The 27,809-nt window shown below is 42.7% G+C and overlaps 2 protein-coding genes across 3 annotated transcripts; one reads left to right on the forward strand and one right to left on the reverse strand.

Annotated features, from left to right (window-relative positions):
- On the forward strand, nt 1-27,790 carry LOC135713751 (integumentary mucin C.1-like). Of its 2 annotated transcripts, none has more exons than XM_065236983.1 (4): nt 1-326; nt 510-558; nt 27,454-27,585; nt 27,645-27,790. In XM_065236983.1, exons 1-4 carry the CDS (start codon nt 264-266, stop codon nt 27,785-27,787), a joined length of 387 nt encoding a protein of 128 aa, XP_065093055.1. In that variant the 5' UTR covers nt 1-263; the 3' UTR covers nt 27,788-27,790. The 2 variants fall into 2 exon arrangements, with proteins under 2 accessions (XP_065093055.1, XP_065093056.1); XM_065236984.1 differs by lacking the exons at nt 1-326; nt 510-558 and adding exons at nt 15,838-15,981; nt 16,111-16,150.
- LOC135713784 (uncharacterized protein K02A2.6-like) lies at nt 2,604-6,608 on the reverse strand. Its single transcript, XM_065237018.1, has one exon. It carries the CDS (start codon nt 6,606-6,608, stop codon nt 2,604-2,606), a length of 4,005 nt encoding a protein of 1,334 aa, XP_065093090.1.
- Nucleotides 27,791-27,809: the final 19 nt, after the last annotated feature.

Consider the following 27,809-nt stretch of genomic DNA (forward strand, 5'->3'; position numbering starts at 1 on the left):
CCGGTGGTGAAATCACGGGTCTCTTATCGCGGTTTTATCGAACGCAAATAGAGATAAAGAAAATGCATGCCACACTTGCTCTTCCGCTTTCTGCTGGGTCGTTTCATTTCGCGGATAATAATAGCAGCTAATGGGTTGGCATTCGGAAGGCAGGCAGCGTGCTGGTGTGTGTTTGTTGTGCTAGGTTTCGTCTTTTTGTGATTGTCTGATTGACCAATAGAGAAGAGAAGAAACTCTACCTAGGGGTGGTACTTGAGAGAAGAATGTCAGCCTACATCGTGATTCCGCTGATTGTGTTTGTGCTGCTCATCATCTGGATGTCTGTGGTGAGTTTATAAGTTGATTTACTTCGAACCAACGGACGTGATAAAACGTGGATAAGATACTGGCTACGCGTGTAGGTTGATAGATATCTGAGTTTGCTATCGATAAAATTGGAAGATATTCGTCAGTGTCAGCGTCAGATATTTGAAGTATCCTTATATCAACAATCATTTCCCTTATTCCAGTATACATTCGACAAAAGGTTCAACAGAACTCGAGTTCTACAGACGCGTGGTAAGTACTCAATAAAAGACTTTCACTTATTGGGGTTTGTGCGATTAGGGTATATGTTCAAGAGGTCCTTGTTTCCGCATTCGATCAAAACGAATATTCCATACATTTTGGATTTGTTTTAAATGCAACAACATTTATTAAGGCTCAAATGTCTAAAACAAAAACTCCACGGAGTCGAGTAACAGCGAATACTCATAAACAAATATTCATGAGAAACATCTTTAATGAGTTCTTATTTTCCCTGGGCCAAGAATTCATTTGATGCCGGTTCAACTTGGATAAAAAGCATACATTTAACAAAAATGAAACCATATAAAATATGTATCCCTTCCGATTGAGAGAATTTCCTTTTTCGCGTCCATATGCACACCGCGTCCAAGTGTGCTTACCCAGACCCTACCCCTGCTACCCCAAACGCTAGAGAATTATCCGGGACCTCCGGTGGTAAATCCTGCATTGAGATTGAAGTAGGTCGCGCTGCCAAAACGCCGTGTTTTTGTTTTGCTACGTCGTTTTCGCTCTTTAGTGTAGAAAGAAAGTACTGTTCTGCCGGAAATCAGTCCCATCTGCATTTTTACCAAATGGAGTTGGATTTTTTTTTTAATTTGTTGTCTTAAGAGTTTGAATCTCCAATTGAAGAACATTTTCGATATCCTTTACCTTAACCATCATCCGGTCTATAATGATTTGGCTGCACCAATCCCAAATTATTTTTGACTTCGTGCATTGCTTGATCCGATGTTGATTAGTATCAGACAAACCACATTTTTCACAATTATGTCTAAGACTCTATGCATAACCAATATAGTAAAGCTTGAGATTTTCCTTATTTGGAGCAAGATCGTTTACAATAACGAACAATTTCGCACGGTCTTGAAGGGGCAGAAAGTAATTAAGTTCTCCCATACGATTACTCAATCAAATTGGATTTTGTTTTCTACTGCAGGCACATGATTATTCCTATCAATAAAGAAACCATACAAAAGCTTTGTTGTTTCAAGATTATAATTACTCTTTATCAAGGCTCCTTCATCTATCCACTCCCTAGCATTTCTAGTAAGTTTTCCTCTGATTCGATCATTTATGAGGTAACTTTCTTCAAAATTATCCCCATGGTTGTAACAAATATTTCTCAAGAATAATGCCTTTGATTTAGCTTCTGGATCTATAAGGTGAATTCTTCCTTTTAAATAATCCATGTACAATTGATTCCTGTTCAGTTTAAAACTGAAGCTGAACCAAATAAGCTTCCCGCATGCGGACTTTATCTGGCCTAGATGTCGATTGATAACACAAAGACATTCAAAACTATACTACGCTCAAACATATTCAAGTATGGATTTGTAGAATTGCTTTAATACTCGAAACCAACCTTCCATAGTTTGAATCCAGCATAGAACTCCAACTCCTTTCAATACAAACTCCTAAAATTTGGAGACTATCAGCTTCCCCTATTTTTGAGGACCAATCCTAGTATTATTCAAACGAAAAAAATCTGACTTCTGCAAATTGAATCGAATGTGAGTAAACCAGCTATAAGAATCAACAATTGAAAACAGATGATTAAATTCCAAATCATTCTTAATAAAAACAACTCATATATCATCAGCATAAGTAATCACACTGATGAACTTGTCATAGACAAGCACACCAGGAATGCTGTCTGAAATTTGTCTTAACAAGGGCTCAATGTAAAGAACTCAAGAACTGAAGCTCAATGCTCATGGGGCATCCCGGACGAACAGAACTTTTAATTTTAATTTATTGAGATAGAAACCCATTAATCAAAATTCGAGATGAACATTGGACGCGAATACAAATTAAAACTAATTAAAAACTCGGAATGAAAATAAAACACGTTGTTACGATGACGAACTAAAAACACTTCTATTTACATACATGATGACAACATATTATCTCATTCACTCTTTATGCGCTTTGTTGACATCTGAAGGATGACGGATAAAACAGTCACCCGCGAGTCCAGCGGCGGCGGAGTGGATAGGGGTACTCCGTTTTCCAGTTGTCCCCAACATCCCCCCTCTTCAATAGAGGTGGTACGGGTCAAACCACTGCGGCGGCCTTCGGATACGAGAAGACCGGCGTGGAAGTTGTACCGGTGTAGCTGGTCCGCTATCTGCTAAAGCGAACTCTGGAGATGCTGCTGATGTAGACGTAGACGATGATGATGAGGACGAAGACGTAGCTAACGACGAGGACAAGGACGATACAGGTGGCAACGGTGTAGACTCAGCATTCGGGGCCTGAGGATTCGGAAGATCCGGCGAAGTCGATGGTCCTGGTAGTGGAGATGGTGCTGCCGGTACCATCGTGGTTCTAGGAATACTCCACGCATCTAACAGAACGTCGTGTGGTGGTGCCGACGATTGTGACGTACGGTTGCTAACTGGAGTACCACCACGACTGCGCAGCTGGTTGACGTGTGCTCGAACCATTCTACGATCCTCAACCCAGACCGTGTACATAACTTTGCCGATCTTGCCGCAAACGACTCCTGGTGCCCAGCGCCATTTATTATTGCTGTACACCTTTGCGTAGACCGGATCGTGTGCAGAAAAACTTCTCCTTACTTCATCGTCCGGATTAGGCTCTATTGGCGGACGCGCCGGCGGAGGGCGAAGTAGATCCAAACTGGTTCTGATGCGACGCCCAAACATAGCTTCGGACGGTGATTTTCCATCTTCGACCTGACGATTTGGCGTTGTACGGTAGGTTAGAAGGAAAATGTCCAACGCTTCGCCAACACAGTTCTTCCCCTCCTGGATTTTCTTCAGCGCCCGCTTGAATGTGTCCACGAACCTTTCAGCCTGACCGTTTGACTGAGGATGAAAAGGTGCCGTGGTGACGTTATCAATTCCGCTGTCACTGCAGAACTTCTGGAACTCGCTGCTCGTAAACTGCGTACCATTGTCACTAACGAGCGTTTCGGGCATTCCTAGGCGGGCGAAGATGTTCCGTAGAATGCTGATCGTTGCTGTGGATGTTATTCGTTGCGTAGGCACCACTTCAGGCCACTTCGAATGGGCATCGATGGCTAGCAGGTAGTAGACTCCGTCAATGGGGCCGGCATAATCCACGTGGACACGCTTCCATGGACCACTAGGCTTTGGCCACGGAACCGGTGGGGAATGCGGTGGAGATTTTGCCACGGATGCGCAGTGCTTGCATGCCTTCACGAACCCAACGATTTCATCGTCAATCGATGGCCAGTACACATAACTCCTTGCTATGGACTTCATGCGTTGTATCCCTGGATGTCCCTGGTGTAACTGCCGCATGCACCGCAGTCGATGCTTCTCAGGAATCACCAAGCGTTCACCGAACATGATGCATTTCCCAACAGAACACAACGAATCTCTATGCCCATGGAACCGTCGAATCTCAGGATCTTCGATCGTCGACACTTCTGGCCATCCTTCTTGAAGGTAGCGATATACTTTGCGCAGCTGCTGATCGACTTGTGTATCTTGCTCCACAATCTTGAAGCTCAATGGCAGACCGCTGACCACTTCGTCCGCAATGAATCGTACATCCTCCTCCAAAATCACGCTCGCAATCACGTAATCCTCCTCAGGTTTGGCATGATTGTTGATCAATCTTGAGAGGATGTCGGCGTTCCCAAACTTCTCGGTTGGAATGTATTCGATGGAGAAATCGTACAACAGTAGCGTTAACGCCCATCGCTGCAACCGGTTTGCTGTGTACACGGGAATGCCCTTCCGTGAACCGAATATTCGAATCAAGGGTGCGTGATCGGTCTGCAAGCGAAACTGCCTTCCAAAGATCATTTTGTGGAATTTCGTTACGGCGAACACAACTGCTAAACCTTCGCGATCCGGCTGGCTATAACCCATCTCTGCCTTCGTGAGCGCATGTGCCGCATGCTGAACCACCTTCACCGACCCGTCGGGGAACCTGTGGCTGATTGTTGCACCAACGCTTATCGATGAAGCATCCGCCGATACAATGATCTCTCGTCGCGGATCGTAGTGAGTTAGCAGAAGATCGGAACCAAGTAGCTCTTTGAACCGATCGAAGGCACGCTGACACTCGGTTGTCCACCGGAATTCTCCATTTCCTTTCAGCAACTCATCAAGTGGAAACCGCAGTGTACGCATATTCGGCACGAACTTCCCATAATAGTTTATGGCGCCCAAGAAAGAACGAACTCCACTGACATCCTTAGGCGCTGGCAGCTTCTGAATAACTTCGATCTTTGCTGGATCCGGTCGCAGCCCGTGACGATCTAGCAAATGTCCCAAATAGCGAATCTGGCTTTCTCCAAAGGAGCACTTTTCCGAACGAATGGTGAACCCGAACTCTTGGATTCTTTGCAGCACCGCCCGAAGATTCTTCTTGTGGTCCTCTTCGTCGGTACCACCGACAACGATGTCATCCAGGTAGCCGCTCACTCCTTTCAGGCCAACCAGCATCGTGTCGATCAACTGCTGGAACGCTCCCGGCGCTGCCTTCACCCCTGGCGGGAGACGATTATAGCGGTACAGTCCTCGATGCGTGTTTATGGTCAGGAGGTCACGAGAACTTCCGTCCACCTCCACTTGCAAAAACGCATCCGTCAAATCTATTTGGCTGAAGACGGTGCAGTTTGCTAGGTTAGCGAAAATGTCCTGCGGAAGAGGCAAAGGGTACTGGTGGGGCTGTAGAGCGTCATTCAGTCCCGTTGAATAATCCCCACAGATACGAATCGTACCATTCGCCTTACGAACCACCACAATCGGAGCTGCCCACTCCGAGAAGTCTATCGGTTCGATAATTTTCTTTCGCTCCAATCGGTCCAGTTCATCGTCCACCGTCTGGTACATGGCATACGCTACCGGACGCTTTGGACGAAACACAGGGGTCATTCCGGCCTTCAACTGGAACTTCACCTTCGTTTTCTTACATAGCCCAAGATCGCCAGAAAACACATTCGGGTACTCTGCCTTTAACCCGCTTACACTGGCCGGAGTGCTGCTGATCTGGTTGCAAATTGAATCGAAAGGAACCGACCACAATCCGAAAGCATCGATCGTGTCAGAACCCAACAGGTGTAACTGTTCCTTGGTGACCCGAATCAAGCCACGCAACACTCGCCGATCAATGGAAAGATAACAAGAAAACTCACCTTCAATCTGCAATGGCCTACCACTGGCTGTCTTTGCGATGATCGTCGACGCAAACGTTGAAGGGCTGCCAATCTTGCACCAGGTATCCGACGAAATTATCGTGATGTCAGACCCCGTATCGATTTGCATACGCACCGGTAATCTATTGATTCCAGCCGGCACGTACTTTCGACGCTCCTGCACACTGCACGAATTCACAGTCACTACCTTGGCCGCTGCAACGTTGGGCTTCCGTCGCCTGAATTTTACCTTCGCTGCACTCCGACAGTAGCCATCCTTATGGCCTACCTGGCTGCAATCGCTGCACTTATGGCTTTTGTACGTGCACTCCCTGGCGTAATGCATGCCACCGCATAGCCAACAAGCTGTTTCCGGACTAGTCTTCCCGCTGCTCGCTTTCCAACTACCCTTCTCACTGCCGGACTGGTTGAACTTCGACGGCGAGGTTCCCTTGAAACGGTACTGCTTCGTCTTCAAGGCTTTCACAGACATTGAGTTCTCCTCAATCATCGCAGTATCGTGCCGCAAGTTCAACAAACGTTGACACTCTTCCGACAGCTGTTCCAGCGTAACATCATTCCGCTCCTCAATCTTCGACAACAGCCGCATCCGCACATCTGCATCTTTGTCCGACTTCAAGCCACACACGAATACGAGACACTTGAACTGCTCCTCCGATAGCTTGGACAGCTCGAACTCGACGCACGATTTGTTAATGCGGCATGCATACGTCACATAATCCTCCTGTGGCTGCTTGACGATTTGCAGGCAACGATACCTCCGGCTAATCACAGATTCGGCAGCACCGAACAAGCTGGTCAACTTTTTTACCGTCACCGCAAAGTCAAAATCTTTCGGTGCCTTTGGCAGAATAAAGCTGATATATCTTTCGTGCTCCGACATCCCCAGCTTTCGCATCAGCAAGCGCACTTTTGCTCCTCCGTCGAGTCGGAAACAGGAAAAAGTTATCAATTATTTAAGAGATTGGTAAACTTATGATATGATCAAGCAGCTGCTCTGTAGGCAACACTGTATTTTGCAGTGTTACATAGTAGCCATAATTTTTGTGTCCTATTCAACGCCCCAGAAACACCAATGTTGCCTGCTGAGCAGTTGATTGAGCATGATCATAAGACATCAGTGCATTGAACCATTAATAACTTTCGATCCTTGCATTTAATCAAAAAGTGGTCTTGAGCAAAGTTGTAGCTGGGAAAATTATTGAAAGCTTTTGAAGCAGACCGATATGGTGAATTATTAGATAGACATGAACAAAAATCTTGGTTTTACCATAGTAATTCCCATACAAACTTCAAATGGTTTGTGCCATCTCAGTTTCTCACCAAATGGGTTCAAATTTTGAGAGGTTAGTCAGGATCCGATTTGGAATCGTTTAAGTATTGTGGAGCGAAAATTTCAAATTTTGCATCACTCTACTAAGCATCCTTTAAACTTTTTAGTTTCACACGACCTCGTGAGCAATCTTCTCACGTCTTTCAAGTTATTCACACATGACATATTCGAAACACACGCAGTTTGTCCAGGTCCTAGCAACTTATCAAGAAAATCCATAATTCTTTCAGCAATAAGCTTTATAAAAAAATGTTTAGTCATGATTTAGCAAACTAATTTGACGATAGTCATCGAAAGAGGATCTGCCACTGTTATTCTTGGGAATCAACGTAATAACACCTTCTGAGAAAGACTTTGGAGGAGAAATTGTTCCAGCTAAATTTGAACTAAAACTATATACTAAATCGTTACAATTATCAAAGTTATTCAAGTAAACCTCACATGTAAGCCCATCGGGCCCAGGAGATCTTTATTTTTTATTACAACAGAGAATAACAGATATTAATTCCTCTTCCCTTATCTCCTTCATCAAATCAACACGATCGTCACGATGCATCATCGTCAGGCAAAGAGTCTGAAGTCGCTAATTCTGAGTGAAAAATCGCAGAAAAATTATCAAAAACCAATTTTCCAATCTGTAAGGGGTCTGAAACTAAAATGCTACCATTTCGAATGTTGATGCTTCCATTACTTTGAATTCAGTTTTACTTGAGCTGCAACCTGAAAAATGTTCATCATTTCATCCTGCATACAACTGAAACCAACCAAATGGTTTCCTAAATGTTTCAACCTATCCTGCTCAATCTCCATCAACCGCGGCTTGATTAACTTGATGTCTAACAATGTTGGTTGCCCCGAATTTTGTTTATGCATCCACTCATTAATTTTTCCATAGAAATAGCTTTTCTCATTGGAGATTCGGCTATTCAGAACAAAGCTTTCGTGCTTGAAAAACTGTTTCATTTTATGCTTGGGTACCTCATTCCACCATCTGCTTCAATCGGAAAAATAGCACTCACGTGCCGTCCCTAATAAAAAAAATACCACAAACGAACGATAACGCAAATGATCGAACTATTCCCCTAATGGTTTGGATGATACCCCGAACACGTCGTTAAACAAAGTAACCGTAACAAATTCCTCGGCTAAACGCGCACAAACAGAGCCATCTTTAGCTAATGTATTATTAACTTTCCAGTAGCCTCTTTCTACAGGAGAAACGATATCAGAGGTACCTTTAAAGGTCATCAAAATTCCAAAGTGGTAAGAAAAAGCAACAGGAATCGTTAAGAATTCTATAACATTTTTCGAGAGAAACAGCGGAGCGTAAACCTGTCTAACCTTGACATTGTTGGAAAAATATCAAAAAATCAAATCTCACCAACGCCCAAGATCACGCTTGATTTTCGTAGACAAAAATCAACAAGCAAAAAAACTGCGGTTGATTTTCCAAACTGTGGTGAGATTGAACTTAAGGATTTTTGCTTTACACTCGAATGCAACCGAAACTTGCAGCAGTCCCTTCGCGTCTGCCATCGGTAAAGATTAAAAAGAGATAGCAAACTATGCTTTCTCTTTCTAAGAAAACGATGTGCAATGGAATCATTTTTGTGTCGAGTCAACTCTCAGCTTGATTTTTGCACGTTGTGAATAGTCTCGCAATATCAAAGGAGCTTGAAAAATCAATATCAAGCATGATATTTTGCGAGCGCATGAGAGCGGAAAAATATCAATTGATTTCTGATTTTGCCAACACTGAACCTTGATGAAGTACCATTTCTGACGAAAGTGTATGTGTTCTTTTTAAGTTCCAATGCAATATCTTTCAAATTGAACATTTCAACAAGTTTCCTCAAATCGGTGCTGAAATTTTTCGTTGAACTAGTAGAATCAAAATTGTTCAAAATGCAGTTAAAATCTCCACCAATAACATCGATCTTCTTCCCTCCTTTTGCAAAGTGCACTGATAAATCATTAACGAACAAATTATCCCTTTCCTTTCTCTTATTACTTCCTGAAAATGCGTAAACGTTTATGTAGTTCACACCATTAACTATTACAGAAGATATTCTCCCATTCGGATCCAACCAAGGCTGAGTGAATTCGAACGACTTTCAAATCAAAATACCGGTACCCGAGCAACTCTCTCCAATATTAACTAACACAGAGTGAGAAGGAACAAGCGAAAAGTTAGTTTGCTATGCTATGCAGAAAAAGAATATCAATATCGTTGGCTCTAATGAAATCCCGCAAATGGCTTTTGTTGATTGTACACGTAGAGCTATTCAAATTAACTGACGCAAATTTAACCACAAAATTAAGTTTTCTACTGACCAATACAATACCGTAACGATATGAATTGAAATTCTACTCAAAAATACCAACTGACTAATGTCGTTTTCGTTTTTGCGGTGTAGCACTGGTGTAGTGTAAGCAGGAATAAGTGAGAGTCTTTGACAGCTCAACATCATTTGTTTGTAAACAAAGGTGCATCCTATATCTACACCCTAAAATATTTCGGTGTACGGCAGTGTAGCACCGGTGTAACTACACCGTAAAAACGAAAACGACATAACCAATCTACACATCCGACGGCTTCTCGCTAGCTGATTTACTTCTTCTATTCTCCTGATTTCGTTTCATCTGCTTGTTCCGATTTCCGAGAGTGGAAACCGCCTCATCTATTGCCTTGGTAGAATCCGATGTATCCGAAAGAGAGCTTTCGTCCGAGATGGAAAATGACAGGTGGGCAGGAACTCACGGTCTCCCAGTGTTGGTGAGTTAATGTTCACGGAAAGTTCATTGTTTTGCCATACAGAAATTCAAAACAAATTTTTTTTTGGGTGGATTTTTTACAGTTTTTTACCTGTTTCATACGACCGGAAGGTGTATGCTGGTCACAAATGCCGTGCCAAACTGATTTCCTACGCAATTAATCAATATTTGATGTGAATTTCGCTAATAAACACGAGGAGCATTTCTTAAAACAAACTTGCCATAACAAAATGGGCATGGTTCATTTTAGTAAACAAACTAACACTTCTTCCTACTGTGTATTAGGCGCCTAGAGCCGACTCCATCCGTTGTTAGATGAACCCGATGCCATCAACTTACATATTCATATTCGTCATCGTATCGCTTCTATCCTCCTTCGTCTTCTGGGTTGTAATCGAAGCAGCTTTGGACTTTGACCAATTACCTTTCAAGGCACCGCTGTATTATCCACTTTGAGCTCCATTGAGCCTTTCGTTCACCGACTTCCGTGCTGAGCCTAGGCGCCTAATACATAGGTGACACAGTAGGAAGAAGTGTTAGTTTGTTTACTAAAATGAACCATGCCCATTTTGTTTCATAAAAAAATTGAAATTAGTTGGTCCAGTTTTGTGAAATCGCTGGTAGAAAGTCACGCCAAAACTGCTTGACAAAGTGGTCAATCCAGTGCACAGTGGGGATTTTTGCAGCAAAAAGGCTTGAAATTGTCTGCCGCTCAGACCACACATTGTAACATATGACTTCCTTTGAGAAAAATGTCAAGAATATTTTACCCCGAAATCCAATATTTTCTGTAGTTCTCTCCCATTATGATACTTCACTGATTCAAATAGTCAGTACCTTTTATCAGAAATCCGGAGTGATTTGAGATTTGGGCGTGATTGCATTTGTAAACAAACACGTCAATCACCGATTTCTCGCGAATTAAAGCTCAATCTCGAAAACTAATAACGCTATGAGGTAGAGGAATGATTCCTCTATCATTTGGTTTAGTTTGTTTATTAAATTGAGCTTTATTTCAAGAGATATTGGCAATTGACGTCTTTGTTTACAAAAGCAATTACGCCCAAATCTCAAATCACTCCGGAAATAGCCAATTTGTCTTCTAAAGGGTGATACGGTCAAAATTTGGTCAAGGGAAAACGCGTGTAAATCGGTGAAATCGTTTATTTAAAAAATCAAATTAAATTTCTTTTTCAAGTTCAATTAGTATAAAATTCAGGAAAAATATTCAGTTAGGCTTCCGCTTTTCCAAATCTGAATTGCCGGGCCTTACGCTTGACCCCTGCCATCAGATTTTGTACAGCCACCTTGTCCACCTTCTTCGCCGCAGAAAGCCAGTTTGCCTTGAACTGCTGCTCGCCCTTAGCAGTTTTTTGGTCTTCTTTAGGTTCCGCTTGACAATAGCCCAGTATTTCTCAATTGGGCGGAGCTCTGGCGTGTTGGGAGGGTTCTTGTCCTTGGGAACCACCTGCACGTTGTTGGCGGCGTACCACTGCATGGCCTTTTTACCGTAATGGCAAGATGCCAAATCCGGCCAAACCGTGTTTCTTCAGGAAAGGCAGCAGACGTTTATTCAAACACTCTTTCACGTAAATTTCTTGGTTGACAGTCCCGGAAGCTATGAAAATGCTGCTTTTCAAGCCACAGGTACTGATGGCTTGCCAAACCAGATATTTCTTTGCGAACTTTGACAGTTTCATGTGCTTGAAAACATCTGCTACCTTTCCCCTTCCTTTTGCCGTATAAAACTCCTGTCCCGGAAGCTGCTTGTAGTCGGCTTTGACGTAGGTTTCGTCGTCCATTACCACGCAGTCAAACTTCGTCAGCATCGTCGTGTACAGCCTCCGGGATCGCGCTTTGGCCGTCGTATTTTGTTTATCATCGCGATTTGGAGTCACTACCTTCTTGTAAGTCGATAGTCCGGCTCGTTTTTTGGCTCGATGCACGGTTGTAGACGATACACCCAGCTAATTTGCGGCATCTCGGAGAGAGAGGTTAGGGTTTCGCTTGAAACTACCGGCAACTCTCTTTGTCGTCTCAGCGGCTTCCGGTTTTCGATTTCCCCCCGATCCAGACTTCCTGGCTGTCGACAAACGTTCCCCAAACACTTTAATTACATTTGTAACGGTTGATTTGGCAACTTTTAGCGATTTTGCCAACTTTGCGTGCGAGTAGCTCGGATTTTCGCGATGCGCGAACAAAATTTTGATACGCTGCTCTTCTTGCTTGGACGGCATTTTGACAACTGAAGAGTGAATTCCAAAATCAAAATAGGAGCAACATTCTACACACACACACCTTCAAAATGAGGGGTGTTCAGGTTTTTTAAATGCAAAATTGAAAGAAATACGTCAAGTTGATATTGACCAAATTTTGACCGTATCACCCTTTAGTAGTCAGCTTGTGCCTTTTAAAAACTATTGATAACATTTATAGGAGAGCATGAGGTCAAATAAGTCAGATTTTGTAATAAAATATAAAAGTTTTCCGAATTTAAACTCAATACTAAAAAAGAGATGCTCAGAAAGTGGATTACAAAACTAATTCAAATGCATGAGCGTATTTTGCCCCGGTATCTCATATCAAAACAATTAACTTTTTTTGAAAGATTTCTGATGACTGAACAGTTTCTGCCGCTGAAATGCTAACACGAGATTTAGGTTTTCTTGCGGTAAAAAGGAATCCAAGCATCAAATGTGCTTGTTTTAATACTGTGTAGAGACAAATAAATACATGTTTAGTGCCTGATTTACCCCAAAATCCTCTATCAATTGAAAGCATTTAAACTGGTTTATTAGCTTAAACAGACAATAAATTTCTTTGGAAATTTCCAAATATACCATTTAGAAACCAGTAAGTGAGCTTTGATAAATAAACCATGTGTCAAATATACAAGTTTGCTCATTTTGAATGGCATATGAAAAAATAAATATGTATGTACGCTGTACAAAATTCTCAGTAAATTGGTTGCAATAGTCTAAAAGACCAAAATTATGCATGTTTGTTTTGCACCGGTCCCCTTGTTACTCGATTTATTTGTTAAATTACTTGAATTATATGCCTTTTTTTTAATGACGACCATTCTTTTTAATTTGGTTCGAAAATTTAACAAGTCAACATTACGGCCGTTTTACTATTGCAGACACCAGCCATTTTATATTTTTACAGGTCTTCTGATTTTGGTTGTGGTTTGCTTACACAAAGTTCATTAATCCAGGCAATCTCTCCATTATTGCCCTCACCAGGTCATCCTCCGATTTGAATTTTATTATCAATGACATAGAAGATTTGTCTTTGTACATCGATAACAGGTCATCACACTTTTAATAGTTTCATTTTTTCCTTCAAGAAAAAGAAAATGTCCTATTCCGAGGGCTCAGCACTTCCACGACCAAAACGCACGCGCAGTGAGTTGGATTTGAGATCCGCCATTTCAGATTCCGACTTATCTTTTTGCTCTGTGAACTCCTATTGTTTTAAAACACAGCTTCACAGCTGATACGCCAGATAATCAAACTTTAGATTGTTGGCACTTTAACACGTCCGATTCTCACAGCTCACGAACTGCGAATCATTATTAAGTTTATCTTTTTATACATTTTAAGATATGCTACTAAAAAAAGAAGTTTGTTCTAGAAAAGTAAAAAAAAATCAAGCCAAATTGTCCCATAATTAAGAGTAACCGCAAGTCAGTCTCCTTTAAATAATAATAATAATAATATCATAAAATAATTTACAATACAATGAATCCTTCAATTTGAATCTGCTTAATTCGTTTTTCGTAAATAAGGTACATCGGTTCGCTTCCATCGGCTGCATTGCATTGGATTCAGCGGTGGCTAATGCGGAATGTCCAGATTGCTCCTGATGTTGAGCCAGAAGAATGGAAATCCCAGAATCGATCATGAATTTGAGTCCTGCCGTCCTTACCGATTTTGTTCACGCATCCTTTTTGGCATTTGCAGTCAATTAGTGTTATGTCATGTGACTTGCGCCCCTTCTTAGCGGAGTCTTCCTTTTAAATTTATTTCTTCGTTCGCTTCTTAACTTTTGAGGCCCATTCCGAAGATACCTCTCCATATAGAACAAACTTCCAGGAAGGATTTCCGTTTGCTCTGCTTTCGGGCTCTACCGCAGCTGCTAGTGCAGCAATAGCAGCTTTAGATTTATCCACGAATTGTTCTTTACCATCTCCAAATCCATAAAATTCTTCATCTGAACACTCACTGGACGAGCTTTGATCCGTTCCGTACATCGCGAGATATTTAAGCGCTGACATTTTTTCCTAATTGTTGTAATTCAAGGCCAACAATTGAAAAGGCCTCAACTCCGTTTTGTAAACAAACATTGTAAGGCCATTTTCTCGCGAACCGAAACCTACATTCGCAAACCTAAAACACAATCGGATAGAAGAGAGTTTCCCCTACTTGTTCATTTTTATTTTGGTTTGCGTAGGAGGACTTCGGTTTGCGAAAAAATGGCCATACAAGGTTTGCTCACAAAATGGAGTTGAGGCCTTTTCAATTGTTGGTCTTGAATTATAAACCAGCTTGAACCGACCGTCAAAATATTGCAATTCTCATCGAGTTTGTTTAGCCCTTAAATGTATGATTTCTTATTTTGCGGTGATTTTTTTTTCTTGTGATATAGGGGTAAGAGCGGCATAGTGAGCATCCCGTGCACCAGCTTGGACTTCCGGCCGTTCGGAACAAATTTATTGGTGGTAGGATCAAGATCATAATGATATTGAACCTACTACCAGTTGATTTGTTTCATTCAGCTAGAGATCCAGGGTCAAACTACGGGATGCTCACTATGCCCCTCCTTCCCCTAGGTATATTGCGTTTACTATTAAAATGTTGTTTCACCATGTTTAAAGTTGCCAAATGACAACACTATGCAAGGGTTAGGGAGGCGATCCCATTCCCCTGAGTGGGGAGTTGAGAAACACAAATTACCGAATTGCCGAAAGTGGATAAGGAATTTCAAAAGCTTCCTCCAATTACGATTTCTGCAGTCCCCTGATTAAGAATCTGAGAGAGAGCCCATCGGCCTTCAACAGGTGCTACTATATATCTATAGATAGGTGGTATGACGTCATCGATATATCGGCTTGGTCGTTATCAATTTCACATCGCCTAGCAATCATCGTTATCGCCGAGGAGAAACCATTGCAACCACCCGCCCCTCGGTGTCGCCATCAGCCACACTTGCCTGGAACAGCATTGGGCCTGTTCATAAACTACGTAGACAGTTTTTTGGGATTCTTGACCCCCCCCCTCCCCCTGCGTAGACAATTGTCCATACAAAAAATTTAAAATTTGTATGGGCCGTGGATAATTGTCAACCCCCCCCCCCCCCCCCCCCTAAACTGTCTACGTAGTTTATGGACAGCCCCATTATACAAAACAAAGTCATTCAGTCTACTTACGGCGTGTAGTTCGAATTACGAAAGTACCTTTTTTATTCTATAGCAATGGCAGAATCGACAGTAGTCCCGTTGATTTCGCTAATCCTCGTCTTGAGTGCTGTGTCGGCGGTATGTGTGTGTAGTAGAGCTAGTTGAGTCAGTTTTCAGTTTGTATTTAGATATATTTTTGTTCTTTGAAGTTTATCCTTTAATTTAATGAAATGAATAATCTATTTAGTTCGGTTTCTTCAGACGGCTAAAGCGGATACAAAAGTTGCGAGCTCGAGGTGAGTAGGTTTCCCTTCGTATTTCACGATTTGTGCCGTTATCTTTTATCTTTGAAATGAAAAAAATATTGTTTTAAAGTTGGTTGGTTGGTTGGTTGGTTGGTTTACAATAGTTTCAGCAGTTGAAATATTGCGGTAGGTAGGCATTCAAAATTGCATCACAACAATTCAAGTGGTGGTGCGGCGTCATTGAGTGCCAGTCAATGCCGATCCTCTTTACAACCTAGCTCAAATAATAATACTTGATATATAGTGCTTCCTGTTGCAGAACAATAATAGTCACAATCATTCCCGGATGAGTGGTGGTTTCGCGAAGGACTTTCGGTGCGCGCCTATTTCTACGTAGTTTTGTTTTTTTTTGCGGTTTACTCAAATCGAAATGAGCAGTGAGGCTGAAGCGCTGCTAGTTCCAATTGTTGCAATTATGCTTGTTTTCGCTTACCTTGCCGGGGTACGTATAGGAGTACGGGTTGGAATTGGCTAATAGCGAAATGCGATTGGAGATGTGAAATGAATTAAAATTTTATATTGGTTGAAATGAACGAATAAAATAATGTATGTTTTCCAATTCTGTTTAAAGTACTTTTACGTCAGATATCGAACATTGACACAATATGCAGGTGAGTTTTATTTTAACTTTCTGGAAGTATTATATAAGGATAAGGAAGTGATATTGTGATATTGAGAATAAGAGCCGTGATTGCCGTACAAATCAAATGGGAGTCACTTCACCGTGACGACAAGTGACAACTTTTCACCGTGAAGTGACATCCGTAATAAGCCCCTTTGTGACTATCGGTATAGCCCATAACCGTAAGTCAGTCCCATCTGTAAAAAAAAACTGGAAATGAGAAAACGACGTTCAAACATTTTACAAGTTTTCTCTTTTTACACTTATTTTGGAGGAATAATTTAAAAAATAAACATGGTATGTGATAGAATTCATCTATGTTTAGTAAGAAATATTGGATAATATATGGTGACATTTTGTGTGGGACTGACTTGCGATTGCATTTAACGTCAATGAGAATAATTTATCAACTCTTATTCCTCTTCGATCCTTGTTTGGACCCTACCCGAGGTAATCCTTCTTGGATATCGATTTGGAAAATTCCTCTTCGATCCTTCAGATTCTTATAGTAATCTGCTTGGAAGTCGATTTGGATAAAAATTTACTGCCGCCATGGCGCCTAAACGCAAAAGAAAGGGGCAAACTTTTGACCCCCCTTCTGATGAAATTAATTTGAGTAATCAATTTGATTTGCATCCATCATCCAAGAAAAATTCTAGTAAACTTTCCCGGCTTAATGCCAAGAAGGAAAAGATTCCCCCTATTGTGATAACCACTTCCGATTTCCATGCTCTCGCATGGAACTTTTGAATTTCGTGAAAGTTAAGTTTTCACTACAATTTGGACGTCGGGGTGAATGCCGTGTATTGGCTGAAACCTTGGACGGATTTAAATGTCTTCTCAAGTATCTTACTGAGAAGAAGCACAAATTTTTTACTTACGACACCAAAACTGAACGTGTGTTCAAGGTTGTCATGAAAGGACTGCCCAGTGGTGAATCCCTGGATCAGATCAAAGATGAACTGGCAAAATTACTTGGAGTTGTGCCACTCCAAGTAATCAAAATGAAAATGAAATCCCGTCCTGGCGATTCGCGCAACGGGATTTCTAATGATTTTTATTTAGTTCACTTCAAGTCTAGTGAACTAAACAACCTTAAGGCCTTAGAAAAAGCTAGCCTTATGCTCCATGTCCGAGTGAAGTGGGAACACTTCAGGAAGACAGGAGGAAATTTCCAAAACCTCACTCAGTGCCGTAAGTGCCAGGGATGGGGTCACGGAACTAAACATTGCTACATGCCAGCTAAATGCATGAATTGTGGTGATTCATCTCACGCAAAGGACGACTGTCCTGTGAAGGAAGATCCTAAGAAATTTAAATGTTCAAATTGTGAAAACCACAAATCCAATTTTTGGGAATGAAAGACTCGCAAAGCGATCCTACAATCTCGTTCTAAGCGACAGGTAGGAAACGCTCCACGTTTCCGAACAGGTACAAATTCCTCTGCTGTTAACAACGGTCAGCGAGGAACAAATTCTACATTCGTACCCGTAGGTACAAATATCACCCCTGCTTCAAATTTTTCATCTGTACCTACTCCCCTCGCTGCTAACAATGTTCAGCGAGTTAATGGAGCTACCTATGCTGCTATTGCAGCGGGTAAAAATCAAAATACTAACCAACGTTCTAACGGAAATTTTGACAATTTTAGCATTACTGCTCCTAAAATGGATTTTTTACAGAATTCATTAATTGACATGATTTCTGATATGCTTAAATCTAACTCCATGTTTGATGCTATTCAAACTGGAGTAAAATTTGCTAATAATATTGTCATGACTTTAAAATTCAGTAATGGATTTTAAAGCTTTAAATATTGTAAATTGGAATGCTCGATCTCTTAAAGATAATGAAGACGAGCTATTTAACTTTTTGAGAGTTCATAACGTGCATATTGCCGTTATAACTAACCATAAGGTTAAGAAGGACTCAAATTATTTAATTTATAGGAATGATCGTCTTGATGGACCCTGTGGTGGCGTTGCCATCATTGTTCATAGACGAATCAAACATAAAATTCTTTCTTCATTTGAAACCAAAGTTTTTGAAACTATGGGAGTTTCTGTTGAAACAAAATTTGGACAACTTACGTTTATAGCTGCCTATTCGCCATTCCAATGCGTAGGCCAGCAAATGAATTTTCTCAAGGGTGACCTCCAGAAACATACCCGTCATAGGTCTAAATTCTTCATTATTGGTGTTTTTTATGCAAAACACCGCTCATGGAATAATGCTCAAAGCAATTCCAATGGTAATATTCTGTTTGATGATTGTTCTGCAGGTTATTACACTATTCAATATCCAAACAGCCCAACATGCTTTTCTTCTGCAAGAAATCCCTCAACTATTGATTTGGTCTTAACTGATTCATGTCAACTTTGTAGCCAATTGGTTACCCATGCTGACTTCGGTTCTGATCACCTTCCAGTAACTTTTGAAATATCCTAAGAAATAATTTGTAATCCCAATAGCTCTATTTTCAATTACCATAGAGCTGATTGGGAGCAATATCGAACATTTATGGAATATAACTTCGATCCAAACATTCCTTTGCAAACCAAAGATGAAATTAATTATGCTCTTGAATCTCTGACGACTTCTATAGTTGCAGCAAGAGCTGCCTCAGTACCAAAATGCGAGGTTAAATTCGATTCAATTATAATAGACGACGATCTTCAGCTCTTGATCCGTCTTAAAAATGTCCGTAGGAGACAATATCAAAGAACACGCGATCCTGCCATGAAAGTTATCTGGCGGGATTTACAAAAACAAATTAAAAAACGATTCTCTGCCCTGAGGAACAAAACTTTTGAAAATAATGTTTCTAAATTAGACCCGAGTTCCAAACCCTTTTGGAAACTCACAAAAATTTTGAAAAAACCTCAAAAGCCAATTCCAGCGCTTAAAGAAGGTGGTAAAATTTTGATCACAAATTTGGAAAAATCTCAGAAACTTGCTAAGCAGTTCGAGAGTTCCCATAATTTCAGTTTGGGTCTTACTAGCCCTATTGAGAATCAGGTTGCTCGGGATTATCTGAATATTTTCTCTCGGGAAAATATTTTTGATGATTCCTGATTTTGACGAAGTAAGGTCTATAACTAAAAAGTTCCAAAATATAAAAGCTCCAGGTGATGATGGAATTTTCTATATCCTCATCAAAAAACTCCCAGAGAGTACCTTGTCTTTCTTGGTAAAATTATTTAACAGATGTTTCCATTTGGCATACTTTCCTGATAAATGGAAAAATGCAAAAGTTGTTCCAATTTTGAAGCCGGATAGAAATCCAGCTGAAGCTTCTAGCTACCGTCCGATAAGTTTGCTTTCTTCAATAAGTAAACTTTTTGAAAAGATAATTTTAAATAGAATGATGCTTCACATCAATACGAACTCAATTTTTGCAGATGAGCAGTTTGGATTTCGCCATGGGCATTCAACTACTCATCAACTCTTAAGAGTTACCAATTTAATTCGTTCAAACAAATCTGAAGGCCACTCAACTGGAGTTGCTCTTCTAGACATAGAAAAAGCATTCGACAGTGTTTGGCATGAAGGTTTGATTGCTAAATTGAAAAAGTTTAATTTTCCACTTTACATTATGAAATTAGTTCAGAATTATTTAACTGACAGAACTCTGCAGGTGAATTATCAAAATTCCAAATCTAATCGACTACCTGTTAGAACAGGAGTTCCTAAGGGTAGCATTCTTGGGCCTATATTGTATAACATTTTCACTTCGCACCTCCCTGATTTGCCTCAGGGTTGCCACAAATCTTTGTTCGCTGATGACACAGGCATTTCCGCTAAAGGAAGAAGTCTTCGTGTTATTTGCAGCAGACTGCAGAAAAGTTTAGATATTTTCTCGTCTTATTTACAAAAATGGAAGATTTCTCCCAACGCTTCCAAAACTCAACTTATAATATTTCCACATAAGCCTAGAGCTTCCTTTTTGGAACCTAGTAGTAGTCACATAGTCACTATGAACATAGTTCCAATATCCTGGTCAAACCAAGTGAAATATCTTGGATTAGTACTTGACCAAAAATTAACTTTTAAAGATCACATTGAAAGTATTCAAGCCAAAAATATATAAAATGTTTGTATCCTCTTATAAACAGGAAATCCAAATTTTGCTGAAGAATAAACTTCTAATATTTAAACAAGTTTTTAGACCGGCCATGCTTTACGCTGTGCAATATGGTCTTGTTGTTGCACTACCAGGAAAAAAGCACTTCAAAGGATTCAGAACATTCAGAAGATTCTGCGCGGCGTGTGAGGTGAGGTGACAGTGAAGTGATGGTGTAGTGACAATTGTCACCTCGGGTGAGGTGACTCTCCATTTGATTTGCATGGAGACTCGCCTCACCCGAGGTGACAATTGTCACTTAACCATCACTTCACTGTCACCTCACCTCACACGCCGCGTAGAATAGGCCTATATGTGTTTCTGCAAATGTCAGAGGCTAACATTGTCTTCCATTGAACCTCTTGCTCTCATATATTTCGTCTTCGATGAGTTGATGGCAAGTTCAATCCGTCTATCTACAGCCTTCAGTCTGATGTTAGTTTCCGCCTTTTGGAGGAAGAAAGAAAGACAACTGTACTTGTCGAGTGGCTTATGCAAACTGAGTTTATTGAAATCAAATTATTATCCAGACTACTGTGATTGGACCTTTCAGTCGAGTTGCTTCACTCCTTCACTCCTCCTCAAGCTCGACGCACTGAAGGTCAATCTTCTTCCGCAACTGCTCTAGTTTGACTCTTGCTAACGGCTTCGTGAGTACGTCAGCAACCATCAGCTCCGTAGGGCAGTAAACGACGTCCATGACACCGGTACATACCAACTCCTTGTGTCAATGTGCTTCGTTCGGCCATTTCCTCCTTCAGACCGCAGCATCGCAATACAGCTTTGATTGTCCTCCTGTACCGTGATGGGTTTGACAACGATCTCTCCTACGTCCTTCATGAGCTTAAGAAGCCAGAGAGTAGCCACGACTAGCTTCTGATAAGAAATATTCCGCTTCGGTTGAAGAAAGTGTGACGCACTGCTGCTTCCTAGCCGTCCAGCAAATTGATCCGCCAAGACGGAAAACGAATCCAGTGTTGCTTTTCCGGTCTGCACGATCAGTCAGCGTCTACATATGCATCTAGTGGTCCTGCATCTCCTAGCTTCAATCTCAAGTCGGCGGTGGTGTAGAGATATCGCAATGTGCGTTTGGCTTCCGTCCAGTCAGCTTCCGTGGAACGGCTAACCTTGCGTCCCAGAATGGATGCGCTAATGGCAATGTCAGGCCTTGTATTCTCCGCAATATATAGCAAAGCACCTACTAAGCTTTGGAACTCCTCGTTCCGCGGCATCGGATCCTCTTCCATTTGTTGTAGATTCGGATATCCGGGGTCCACTGGAATGTGAGACGGCTTCGCTTTGTCTTGTCCAAAGTAAGCGCTCTGATTCAACAGGAACTGGCCACTTTGCGTTCTCTGAATCTGGATACCGAGGTAGTTGGATACAGCTCCAAGGCATGTGATTTTGAAATGTCGCTGCAGAAATTTAAAAACCCTTCCGTATTATTCTTCGTTTTGCGTTACAATCAGCATATCGTCTACATAGAGCGAGACGAAAGACTTCTTCCCGTGGCATGTTCTCACGTAGATACAAGGATCGGATTCGGATGGTACGTATCCGAGCTCCTGTAACACCTCGCTGTTTTTTTCATTCCACACTCTTCCCGCCTGTTTCAAACAATACAGGCTCTTTCGCAAACGACAGACATCATTCTTGGCACCAGACGCAAATCCAGCAGGCTGCTTCATAAAGATCGTCTCGGATAATTCGCCGTAAAGGTATGCCGTTTTGACATCAACGTGCTGCACTATGAGGTTCCGACGTGCAGCGATACTCAGGAGAGTACGAAGAGTCGTTTGCTTCGCAACCGGTGTAAATACTTCGTCAAAGTCCGTTCCATACTTCTGGTTGTATCCTTGGGCAACTAGACGAGCTTTGTAGCGTATTATGTAACCGTTATCATCGAACTTCTTCTTAAAAATCCACTTGCTTCCAATGGCCTTCCTGTCAGCGGGAAGTCTGACTACTTCCCAAGTGGCATTCTCTCGAAGCGACTCGATCTCCTCCTCAATTGCTCGTTTTCACTGCTCGCTTTCGGGGCAATCCATGGCTTCCTGGTATGAATTTGGCTCATTTCGATGTTCCGTTACCAACGTGACTACATCTGGATAACGACTCGGCAGTACACCTTTATTTGCACGGTCGCACCGCCGTCGAGTGTCAACACCATTCTCCTCCTGTCCATCGGTTGATCCACTCCCCTCCAGAGTTTGGTCTTCATCGTCGGTCGTTTGATTTTGAAAATCATCATAAGTTGACTAGTAGCCGTAGAAATCCTCAGCACTGGAATCACCGTCTTCGTCGTGTTCGTTTACTGGAACAACGGAGACGTCGTCGACTTTAGTAGGTTCAATAGGTTTAAAGGGATAATCAATCATACTTCCCTGATGAGGTTCGATTGCCCGAACCTCCTCCGGCATCAGGAATACTGCATCACGGCTCACAGTCAGGTTGTCGTTCTCAGGATCCATGAAGCGATACGGCTTGTGCTGAAGAGAATATCCAACGAACACCAGTTTTCTTGATTTCGCCTCTAGCTTGGATCTCTTATGTTGGGGAATCCACACGTACGCTGGTGTCTTAGATCCGGCTTCGATCTACTCCACATTTCGATCTGAGTCTTCTGCAAAGGTTTGGTTCTGCAAAAAAATTGGCCGTGTTGACAGCCTCGGCCCAGTACTTCAACGGCAAACGTGGATCAATGACCTTTTTTTTCATACAGGGGGGCATCTGCTCCCAGACACCTGAGAAGATAACTCAGGGTGTGGGGATGGGAGACTAAACCTAAACCTTACCCTGTGCTCTAGGCCCTTGTCCTCCCCGGAACCGCCCGAAAGCATTACATCATGGGAGGGGGCCGGTTGCGCTATGGCGCATCACTAGTGGTGTGTCAGACGTGACACTCGCTACTGCACAGTGAGCAACTGTGCAGGGCCTTCCTCTAGTCGTTCGCTGTTAATTGTTCGCCTGAGTTCTAGAGCAGACGTGATAGCCAGCCAACTGTTCAGGGCCAAACAGGACAGATGTGACCGCTTACCAACTGCGTGTGCTAAGCACTCTAAGAACCCGGTGTCACTCCTGCCTTTGCACAACGAGGGTTTGTGCAGGGCTTATCGACCTCCTGGAACGAGCTGGATGGGGCTCCAGCGTCCTAACTCTGCTGTAGTTCGTTTAGCCGCAATATCTCTCCCTTGGGTTCGATAATTAACGTTTCCAGGGCACACCACGAGGAGGCGAACTACTTCATGAATCGATGACCATGCAACACGCCATCTCCACCAATGTACAATTCTTTCGCTCCGAAACACCGTTCTGTATGCAACAGTAAACTGCTGCTTGATTCCTTCTTCTTTGCAGAGTCTATCTAACACGTCGTTTTGGAACTCGCCACCTTGATCCGAACGGATGGCTTTAGGCGTTCTACCTAACAGCGTTTTCATGAACCTCACGTATTCCTTGATCCGATCACTCTCATCTGATTTGTTTTTCAGGAAATACACGATACAATAGCGGCTGAAATCGTCGATCAGAGTTAGGAAATATCGACATCCCCCCGGCGCCAGCGCCTGGTTTGATTTGCGTTTTGACTTTTTCGGGAACGGAAGACGTGTCAGTTTTCCTTCTAGACGACATTCGCACACTGCACGGCAGCCACAGTCTTCAACATTGATTCCGGTCGCCAATTCCTTAGTTCTCGAACGGCACCATGATCACGGTGTCCTAAGATACGATGCCACGTGCCACAACTTGATGTGTGCTTGCTCTCTCTTGACGCTAATGCTTCGTGAGCAATAGTCAAATAGTACAATCCACCAGTAGATGTAGCACCACCGACAAGCTTCTCACCTTTCAAAATACGGCATCCATTGGCATCGAAGACTATAGTAGCACCTTTCACGGTAAGCTTCTTCACGGAGATGAGGTTCGACTCGAAATTCGGCACGTACAATACACCTGTGAGGGCTACTTTGAAGGGTTCACCATCGGGAGAAACGAATGTCAGCTGACACGATCCGATTCCCTTTGCAGACGCTTTCTTGCCGTCCGCCAAAATGACTTCCTGCTGCACGCTTCCATCCAAATCGTCAAACGAAGCCAAATTCGCACACATGTATGGAGGTTGCTCCTGAGTCGATTACCCACGCATTTACCAAGTTCATGTTGCTTCTTGCCGCAAACGAGTATTCCAGCTTCGCTTCGCTCCGGGTTTCTTGAAGAGCCGCTTTCACCCTGGGAGCATTCCGCTTCCCATCCTGACCACGAGACTTGCTCTGGCTTCCTTCTTGTTTCATCATTGCGCGACAATCCTTTTGCTTATGGCCAGGCTTTTGACAAAAATCGCACGTTATCTTTGGCTTCCTCATATCCACTTTCAGAACTGATTCACCACGTGCTCCGGAATAGCGTTTCTACACCTCGTCTACTAGCTTGGATTTAATCAATTCCAGAGTGAGCTCGCCGTCTGCTCTGCTCTCCAGCGCTGTAGTTAAAGTATTGAACGATTCCGGTAAGCTACGGAGTATCATGGCCACCTGCAGACTCTTGTTCAATTCCTGGCCCGCCACCGTCAGCCGCTCGAAAAACTCCTCCACTTCGAACATGTGCCGTTCGATGTCCTCGCCATCAGAATACTTCTTATCGCAGATCCTATTGAGTAGCGACACCTTCGATGTTAGTGTTGCCTTCTCGTAGTGTCCTCGTAACATGTCCCATGTCTCGTTTACCGTGTTCGACCCTTTGATGAGATTTAACTGGTTGTCCTCAAGCAAAAGGCCAATTGTGCTATGCGCCTTCTGATCTCCGTTGTCCCACGCTTCAACTGCTGCTACATCCGCTGGTCTAGGCTCTGCACCGAGTTATGGTTGTTTCCCGGTTACGTATTTCCAGAGGTCGTCTCGGATCAGCAGGAATTCCACTTTCGTTTTCCAGGTTGAACAATTGGATCCATTAAGCTTGATAATTCAGAATCGTTCCATTTTGCCTCGATATTTGAATTTTTTCAATCTTCAATAGCGCGACGGAACGAGGAACGGAAAAATCTTGAAAAATGAGCTTGAAAATTTTTACCCTAATTGTTTTGGTTGCTACGGTACCGCTCCAATATAGCAAAGGCCCATAACCTCTTGGAGGGAAAAAGAAAGACAACTGTACTTGTCGAGTGACTAATGCTAACTGAGTTTATTGAAATCAAATTATTATCTAGACTACAGTGATTGGACCCTTCAGTCGAGTTGCTTCAGCTTTCTCTTTCACCGCCATCATGTCAAAGTTCCGTCCCATGATGTCGATGTCATCGGCGAAGCCAAGAAGCTGGATGGACTTCCTGAAGATCGTGCTACACGTGTCTTTCCGAGCTCTTCTTATCACACCTTCTACCTACCTGAGTACCTGATGGGCGACGACTCGTTGAATTCAAATTTGCGCCGAACGAAGTAACCGTCTCCATTGGTCTCGGTCCTGAGCCAATCGCTTCCAGTCGCCTTGGACGTTCATGGACCTAATGTCCTCCTCAACTGCACAAAGCCAACTCGTGCGTGGCCTACCCCGAAGCCGACGTCCTCTTCCGGGTTCCCTGCTAAATATTGATTTCGCTTGACGCTCTTCCGGCATTCGTGCCACATGCCCAGCCCACTGTAGCCTGCCGTGTTTTATAAGCTTCACAATATCCATGCCGTTATATACTTGGTACAACTCGTGATTCATGCGACGCCGCCAGATGCCATTTTCCAGTTTACCGGGTTGCAGACGAGATTTCGGCTCGTTCGTGACCTTAGATGGGTTGAAGCAGGGAGATGCTCTTTCGAACTTGCTATTCAACATCGCCCTCGAAGGGCGATTAAAAGAGCTGGCGTGCAGAGGGGTACCATCATCACAAAGTCGCACATGCTCCTTGGTTTTGCGGACGACATCGACATCATCGGAATCGACCGTAGAGCAGTGGAAGAGGCGTTCGCGCCTTTAAAGAGGGAGACAGCGAGGATTGGATATTGACGAAGTACATGGTCGCCGATAGAAAGCGTGGGAGCAATAGTGGTGTTGGTAGTGAAGTGGTGCTAGAAGGCGAAAAATTTGAAGTTGTGGACGAATTTGTTTATCTTGGTACTTTAGTGACGTGCGATAATGATGTTACCCGCGAGGTGAAAAGACGTATTGCAGCCGCGAACAGGGCTTCCTACGGGTTGCGTAGACAGCTGAAGTCCCGCAGCTTGCGTACGAAAACGAAATTCGCGCTGTACAAGACGTTGATTCTGCCGGTAGCCCTTTATGGCCACGAATCGTGGGCATTGAAAGAGGCCGATCGGAGAGCTTTCGGTGTCTTCGAGCGTAAAGTGCTGTGAACAATACTCGGCGGTTAACTGAAAAATGGCATCACACCTTCTAACGCGATGTTAAATAACAGACACGAAAGTCCATAACCTTGCCGTAACCCCCTTCGAAATTCAAAGGGACTCGACTAGATCTATCGTCGCCTTGTTTATCCGGAAATCCGTACTCGTGCATAATTTGCCATAACTGATCTCGAACGATTGTGTCGTATGCGGATTTGAAATTGATGAACAATTGATGTGCGAATCGCGAAAATTTGGTCCGTGGAAGCGCGATTCAACTTGTCGCCCTTTGTGTAGATTGGGCATACGACACCTTCCATCCACTCCTCCAGCAAAATCTCCTCCTTCCAAATTTAGGCAATTACCTATTGCTTCCTCGCCGTATCATTCTAAGAATTGTAAATTAGGAACTCCTGATTTTAAAATCACTAGCCTCAGATAAATTTTCAGAAACCGAGACTTGCAAATATTTTCCATATCTCGCAAATAGGCATATTTTCTGCTGAGGAATTGTTTGACAATGATTTTTCATAGCAGATTTTTCTTTCTTTGAAACATAAGGTTTTCTCGACATACTTCTGTCTACTTCAGTATGCTCATTATTCTCTTAATCTGGAATAATATAGATGCCGTATCATGAAAAGTGAGCAATTATTAGAATTTCGGCCTAATGAACCAGCACCATTTGTTACACCATTTTTTGAATCATCAAGTTTCTTGAAGCGATACTTTTGTGTCACTATGAAAACGTATGAGGGAAAAATGTGACATAACATGTTTATCACCTCTAGATCTAACCCGTGACCGTTTCCTGGTTCAATCATCTGTTCTTTCTTCCAGCAGCCGCAGCCCAGAATCCAGCGATAATCTACACCATTCCAACCAACGCCCCCGGCTTGGCGACACGACCCAACACTGGCAGCTCCATTTTGTATCCCAATCGAACTACCACCTACTTCCCGCCTTCCACTGGTAGTAACAATGGTAAAAGAGTGCTTAGCATTTTTTCTGATCCGATTCGTTCCTTTCAGACCTGCCACCATCCTACGAAGATGTGACCAAGGACAGCCCCGTCATAGTAAACTTATCAACGACGGAAGTAACGCCGTCTTCAACGACGACAACTCCGATCGGAACCACAACGACGACGACGACGACGGTGGCGTCTTCTTAAGAATGTAAACCCATGTGCTGTG

Source organism: Ochlerotatus camptorhynchus, unplaced genomic scaffold, assembly GCF_037179485.1.
Source record: "Ochlerotatus camptorhynchus isolate MF236.1 unplaced genomic scaffold, CSIRO-AGI_Acam_v1.1 ptg000577l, whole genome shotgun sequence".
Classification (NCBI taxonomy): domain Eukaryota; kingdom Metazoa; phylum Arthropoda; class Insecta; order Diptera; family Culicidae; genus Ochlerotatus; species Ochlerotatus camptorhynchus.